Source organism: Papilio polytes, unplaced genomic scaffold, assembly GCF_000836215.1.
Source record: "Papilio polytes unplaced genomic scaffold, Ppol_1.0 DF823912.1, whole genome shotgun sequence".
Taxonomy (NCBI): Eukaryota; Metazoa; Arthropoda; class Insecta; order Lepidoptera; family Papilionidae; genus Papilio; species Papilio polytes.
Window position 1 is genome coordinate 742,096 of NW_013525292.1, and position 7,741 is coordinate 749,836.

At 35.9% G+C, this 7,741-nt stretch overlaps 2 protein-coding genes across 2 annotated transcripts in view; one reads left to right on the plus strand and one right to left on the minus strand.

Annotated features, from left to right (window-relative positions):
- The window catches only part of LOC106102637 (adenomatous polyposis coli protein-like), a 30,916-nt gene extending 29,819 nt beyond the window's left edge, over nucleotides 1-1,097 (plus strand). Inside the window, exon 11 of the mRNA XM_013282178.1 lies at nucleotides 1,052-1,097. Within this exon, the coding sequence (XP_013137632.1) occupies nucleotides 1,052-1,097 (46 nt within the window). The remainder of the gene's footprint in view (nucleotides 1-1,051) is intronic.
- Nucleotides 1,098-7,633: 6,536 nt separating this feature from the next.
- The window catches only part of LOC106102639 (zinc finger protein 112-like), a 5,376-nt gene continuing 5,268 nt past the window's right edge, over nucleotides 7,634-7,741 (minus strand). The window contains exon 7 of the mRNA XM_013282179.1: nucleotides 7,634-7,732. Within this exon, the coding sequence (XP_013137633.1) occupies nucleotides 7,634-7,732 (99 nt within the window). The remainder of the gene's footprint in view (nucleotides 7,733-7,741) is intronic.

Genomic DNA, 7,741 nt, shown 5'->3' on the forward strand with positions numbered 1-7,741 from the left:
ACTTCAATGTGCCGTCCCACCATTAAATGACTCGTCACAGAAATAACTGTTAACGTAATCCATTTTGACATGAAATTCTGACATTCTAATTCTATGTAATTTTATGACATTCTTATACTTTATGATATAGATCAATTATGATTTCTAATAATATTTTGATAAAACATTTGGACTTAGCGCGTCAATTATATTCAATACAACCTCCCTCGAGTACCCGACACATTACGATCACAAATACTTGAACGTTAGAATAAGGGTATGATTATAGCTTTCTACCTAATTAATACGATTTTTTTTTCTCTAATTATAAACTCCTATTTCTTTATATTACTGCATTTATTCAACTGGAAAGTGACTGCAATTTAGTTCTTAACGTTATGTAATATTGACATGTTTTTTCACTTTATATGTATTTAAAATAATCGTCAGTAACGGACACAACTACAATGTATTGTAATTTTTACATTCAAAATTGTAAGCCAGCATTTTTAGCCGAGAAACATGAGTTTTCAAGGCTTGAATCATAAAATGGCGGCACGAGGAATATTGTAAATAAAAAATGCGTTTAGATTTTAAGGTTACCATTACATCTATTTTGTATATTTCTCATAAATCATGATAGTATAAAATGAGGTCGCGTCGCTTCGATAGTAAAAATGACGGCATAATTGAGTATGTGCTAATTTTTTACGTCTAGTCAGTTAACGTTAGATAAGTGAGAACAGTAGAAAAAAAATTTTTGGCGGCAAATCTAAAAATAAATTTAGGCGTCTTCAATGTAACCGTAGTTGAAACAGGCTTCCTATAGTGACAGTTTCTTATAACCAATAATATTGTATTTAATTTTATATTCGCTTATATTAGACATTTATTCTCTAGTTAGTGATTATTCGAATACGATTCCAGTCGTGAAGCGCGGGAAATGCTTTATTTATTTAGTTTCAGGCTTCGTAAGTCGAAAATTCAACGAAACTTCAATCTTTATATTTTGTACTTGATTCCTTTAAGTATCGATAAGTGATAGCTTAATATACTTTTTATGTAATCACAGCGATTTAGATGCAGATATACAACGGACAAGCCAGATTGCTAAATGAATATATGAATAGTTGTAAGACGCGCAATGCGATGGTAATAAATGATATTTACCACAATATCTATTGTTTCATTTTACCTATTGCACACATACACGTTTTACGAGTTAAAATCGCGGCTGTACCATAACGAACTAAATTAAACCACTAACAAAAAGATGGACCTCATCATCATCTTTCTCCTTATCCTACTCCCATAGGATCGGCGCAACAGGTTTTTGTTCTCCAAATAACTATCATACGTCATCTCAGTCATCACTGCTTTTATGATGTCGATAGTACATATTAGGTCCATCTTTTTGAAAAAAGATGGTACTTAGTACCTCGCACAAAAAATACTTCTCCAGAACAAAATTATAACAATATGGTGGGTGTACGATAACTTTTTTTTATTTTTTTCTTTTATCATGAAAAATGAAAGGCACTTTCGTCCCTAAGTAATTTTAATAATGCACACACTTAAACAAGTAATTTCCGAGAAATAAAACTATCGTGTATTGCTTACTTTTGTTTACAATTAAATCCAAATAAAAATAATCATCTTAATATAATCTAGTAAAATTAGCAATAAATGAAATCGGTTGTAAAATTATTATATATCAGAAACGTCTGTCTGCTTGTATTGTTTTGGCCCCTGAATGTGTTATAAAAAAATCAAGCATTTCAAAATAAAAGTAGTTTACTGATATTTTTGGTAACTTAAAATCGCCAGTTTTCCAAAACGGCCCACGGAAATTGTCTGGCAGCATGCATTTAGTCATTCTTACAATTGTTTTCAACACATATATGAAAATAAGTGAACTTAGGTGTATTTTTACCAACTTTAGTAACCAAGTACTGTTGAGTTCTATCATCTTCCTTATCCTATTCCCGTAGTGGCGCAACAGGTTTTTGTCCTCCACAAAACTCGTATCATACCTCATCTGTCATCACTCTCTTTGACCATGTCACCTTTCACGCAATCTGGATAGATTTCTCTTTCTAGGTCTACCTACAAATGAATTCTATATAAACGTATAACAATAAAGCTTGTAAATTTAAAAGTTTCAGCTCTGGGAGCTCAGTTTATAAGTTCAAACCACATTGTTTTTAAGTCCACGGTGAGGGGTAAAGGGTTTAAATAAAAAGCAACAATTCGAATTAAGATCGTTTATTATGCCAATTATGGTCCAATACAAGTAACTCTGATTTCGAATGTCAATTCTACATTAAACCAAAAACATGCATACGTTATAGATATCATTGTTATAGCATATCAACTATGAAAAAACCTATGTCCCTTATATTTATGGCTCTCATATATAACATACAAAATATTAACAAAACTATAATTACTGAATTCATGGAGGCATGCAGAGGTAGATCGGTATATCGCAGCGCCGCGCGGCCGGGGGTTGGCAGTGTCGGTCCTGTCAACAATGCTTAACCTACGTGTAAACAGATATATAAAACTCTACGTCATCTTAATCAGTAACAAATGTGTGTTGTATATATTATAAAAAGGTATATATAAAATATGGCGTCCCCCGCGCCCGAACCGCGGCGCCGTTTCCTTACAAGCAACAGATCCTATCTTACAGAAAGAAAAACAAAATCCCTGATATTATCAAAGTTATGTAAGAACAGCAAATTTCTATTTACAATTATAAGCATTGCGCAGAAAAACATTGACTCTTATAGTATTACGATTCGACAAAAACATCGAGATAAAATAAAACGCGCCCCAGTCGCCAGCGCCATCTAGCGGTCTACAAGTATGCAATGTATAGACTATTGTAATGGTAGTTTAACATATAAAAACATTATTTAATTAAAAATCGTATAAAACATTAAATATAACATCATAATATTGATCAACTACAAATAGATATTTAAAATGGATAATTGAGTCTAAAAACGGACATGCACCTGTTATGTAAATAGTGGTAAAAAATAATTATATTACATATATAATTCTATTGCCTTACTATATCTCTCATCTCAGGAATTAGCATAGAAACAATCTAACACATGCTATCTGTATAAAATCTGGTCCTTGTATAAAATTGTAAACAAATATATCTTAACACTATTATTGATAGGAACTTTCTTATATTGATTGGCTTAGGGTATAACTGCTTAAAATACACTTATTTTATCAAATTGATATATATTCTAGTGGTGGGTGTTGGCGACATGTGGGCGACATGTAGGCGACAGGGGCGCGACAGGCTATGTACAGCGTTCACATCGAGACACGACAAACAATGACACTGGAACGCGAACGCCTACATAGATCTATTAATGCATTAGACACGCTAAATATTCATTTTTGAAAGAAATTTAGTACAACTACATACATGTATTTACGGCCGGGTTCACGTATTGTAACACACGACATCAAAATTTACTTAGACTATTACAGATAAATTTATTGATAGTTTTTTACAGCTAATGACTTTGCCCTCGCACTGACGCTTCACTACTTTATCTAACTACCAATAATATAAAGAGAAAAGAATTGGTTGTTTGTTTCCATTGAATAGGCTCACAAACTACTGAATCGATTTCAAAAATTCTTTCGCCTTTAAAAAACTACATTATCATAAACAAAAGGTATATCTTACATCAACGGGAAGGGGTGAATATGACAGAAAAGATGAGAAATACAATCTTTACCACCCAGACGTAAGTTGGGGCGAAGCGCTGATAGTAAACATAAAGATTTTATTTCCAATGGATAAACTTTTATTTACTTGTAATTGCAAGTTTTTTTTTAATTTTTTAAAACTCTCTAGATGTGGTTAGTGCGCGGGCAAAGGTCACGTGGCACGTAGAGCGAGTGCGCGTCATACTTAACACGAGACACAAAACAGCGACTAAACGAAGGAACCCGGCCTGAAGCTTAATTTAAGACAGATTTAGATGGGAACTAATTTGTACACGTGTCGGGTATTGGGGTAGTATTGTAGAACCGTCCGCTGAGGCTGATCTCTTACATATCGAGTTATCGTAAAACACTTCCGTAAAATAGAACCACAATACCCTGTGCTCGACTATAACCTAACACCTAAAAGCTAGGGACAAACAGGTCGCAAAAGTTACAAATATACGAATTTTCCACATCGATGTGTGTACATAAATAAAAACAAAGATACGTCAAATTATTACATAAATATAAAATTATCAATAAGTGTATAAAAAAGGGGATATTTAACGACCCGCGCCGCTCTTAGAGCTCGGGTCCCATTGCAACGCGCTGCTCACAGAGGAGGGTCAACAATCACTTGCGCACAGCGGTACTGCGCGAGGCGACAATACACACTGCCAATGCTCTATGGCACACCACGAAGTTAGAATAGGTTCACTCAATAAGCCAAGTACATTTTATTGACGCCTCTTGCGCTAACAAAACAACACAATATACACATTCATTTTGTTTCAAAGTGAAAAAAAAATAAATAAATCATATAACCTAAAAAAAACTGCAACGTTGAAGAGCTATCGTTAAACTGAAAATATCGTTGGATTGTTCCCTTTGCGACGGAAATTACATCGAAATGGTTTATTATGATTATAGAAGTTTTGAATAAGTACTATTACACAGAACAATGATAGCCCGCTGGGGCGAAGACTTATGAATCAACCAAATTTATACTAAAACTGTCGTCTGGAGCAAAATACACTGCGACATCGGCTCATTAACAGAATCGAGCGTTTCTTCCGTCGTAATAACACCAAATTACTATCAGTAAGTCTGATTTATGAAAATCGAAACGATTTATTACATTTCTGATTGCGTCTAAGCAATTTGGTGATACAAATAGATTCAAATTGATGCACACGTCTTATCTTTACGGGAGCTCCGTCGACAGTGTATTTTGTAGCTAAGCTAGCAACTGACAGTGACAGCGCGCCATACTCGCCATAGACTATCGTTTAGAAAACTACATATTTGTCTATGGGTCGATATGGCGCGTAATTTTTAGACGACCACATCGTGGTCCAAGCTGATACTCGTCGCGTGTTCGAAGGAGACTGTGTGTCTGCCTCCGGGCGACGAGCTGCATAATTTCCGTGCGACTTTCGTAAGCATGGCCGCCGCGCATGCATCGTATCAGTCAGACACGCATCTTCCCGCCTGTTTCAATGTTTCCGAGTGCGACGTGCGCCATACTGGCGTCACCTCAAAGCCCAATAATGTTATGTCGATAGCTACTTCATTTTGTATTTATATTGTTACCGATCATCTGACTTGTTACCGTTGTCTGCGACTTTCGACTTGCCGAATTAAGTTCATCGAACTTATAATACTTAACAGTCTTTGGATACGTTTATCACTAAGACCCCGCTTAAAACTTTGTAAATAATTTAATCTCTCGAAAATATATTTCGAAGTTTTTTTATCTTTTTCAAAAATTATTTTTATTTTCTCGTATTATCTTTATATTATAGCAACAGTTCAGATAGTGTGGTCTGCAACTGCGTTGTTCCAAAACTCGTCAAATCTGTTCGGGGTTCGATATGAATTTTCGAACGCATGCGGACGCCGCCGCGAATTCGCGAATGGCGTTTCGTTTTATCAAATGGTCGCGTGCGTGGCAATTATTTTAGTTCAAAAATAAACGAAGACCTTAAAGTTTAGAGCCAAGAAGTGAAAAGAACTACCCATCATTCATTTTTATTTAATTTCCCATTCATTGAATCACAAAGGGCAACTAAAAAAATTACCACGCACTAACAAAAACATGTCTGCGTGTAGGTATACCGCGACCCCGAGGCGGGGCGCGGCCGGCTGGTGATCCATTCATAAATAACGATATCTTTGTACTCACTCGTTAAGTTACACTCCCTACACTTAACATTACTAAATATACATAAAAATATCACAGCACTATCGATTCACTTACACTAAAAGCGCGCCGCTTTGCGACCGCCTCCGATTAAATCATAATAATAATAAAGGAATCGAAATAGAAATGCACTAGAGCGCCGGAGCGGAGCAGCTCGGGGCTGCATTCGAATCTCGTTGAATCTCAATAATGAGTCGAGTCGCTCGTAAAACAGCTTTGTTTCGTGTTCTGTAAATTATGTTTTCTAATTTTGATAGTACATCTGTGGTTAACTTTAATGTGGCCTATTCGTATGATAATCAAAATTTCAATGAGAATATTGTTAAAAAACGAGTACTAAAGAGTTTGCATTGACTATTTCAGAACACGCAAGTATTCAGTTGGGAGCATCAGTGATATGTTAAAATGAAGTGGTTCTTATCTCTTAAAAATGGAAATTACAACAATATTTTTTTTATAAATTCACTCGTAGTCAAAGTTAACTATTTTATATTATGAAATAAACCTTTTAAAGTGCGTAATCTCACATTTAAGAAACCACAGATGTTTGAAGCCTGAACATTTGTAATTTGGTTCTCGTACCAAAACTTCGTATATGGCATCAGCTACCGTAACTCCGGTTGTTAAACCGCAAGGCGTCTCCGAAACAAAGCAAAACTTTAAATGCAAATTACAATGTGCCGCAAAATAATCAAGTATTTACAAAGCCAATGTTCAACGAACAAAGTCTTAGCCTAAAGCAATACCTTTGAAAACAATTAGAGGTAACGGAACGTTTGAAACGAGAGTCAATCGAAGATTCCTTACGTCTGGGGATCTAGCACAAAAATTTGCTAGAAAGTATTCGTAACGTCACAGACAAAGTTTGTATGATATTTACGCCTGCTATGAGCGCTGCATAAATCTAATACATAAATTGTTGATGCGTTACGAACACTTTCTCGCTAATTGTCGTGCTAGGTTTCCTGGACACTTATGCCACAATAACGACCGAATACTGAAACGAATCTTAAACACTTCAGTTTGGAAGCGGCATTCACAATATAACAGACGTCAAAATTGTAATGGCAATTGTAAGGTAAAGCGTGGTCTTATAATTTAAGACGCTGTTACTTATTTAAATGTCGGTTCATTATTCTGCCGTAAGTCATTTAATGGTCACTTAGGCAGTACCTCAGTGTACACTATAGACTCCTTTAACGTCCAACTAACGACTTGAGTGTGGCTGTGTCCGTGACGTGGTCACTTTTAAAATTCTTTGAAATAGAAACGACATCTCGATTTCAACATTTCGGTCATAAAGAAGCCAAAAAATAGTGCTCTGAAAAACTGGTCAGTACCGGACTCACTCTCGTAAAATCCAATACAACCAGTCCAAACATAAAACAAACCATTTACCCCACGATTCATACACATGCCAAGAAAATTCATACAAGACACAGCGAGCGAGCCGCGCGGTCCACACGCCCGGCTCGGGTCGCTCCTAACGAGTAAGAGGAAAGGAAATCCTTAACTAAATGAGGTAGCAATATTATGAATATTACAAAGTTACACGTCTAATGTTTGGTGGGATATATGTTATAAATGTATATTATATCAACATTAAAATACTTCCTATGGGTTACTGAGGTACATCATCGTTCCTGTGAGGTAGCTGCGGGCGAGCGCCCGGGTACATACTATATAACTATAACTATGTAAACCGTTTCAAAATATATCTGTATTCATGAGGGACAGCGCGTTGTCGCCGTACGTGTACTCGTTGTACACTTTAGTGATGAGCGGCTCCCACTTGGCGGGCTCGTACTCCGCGGG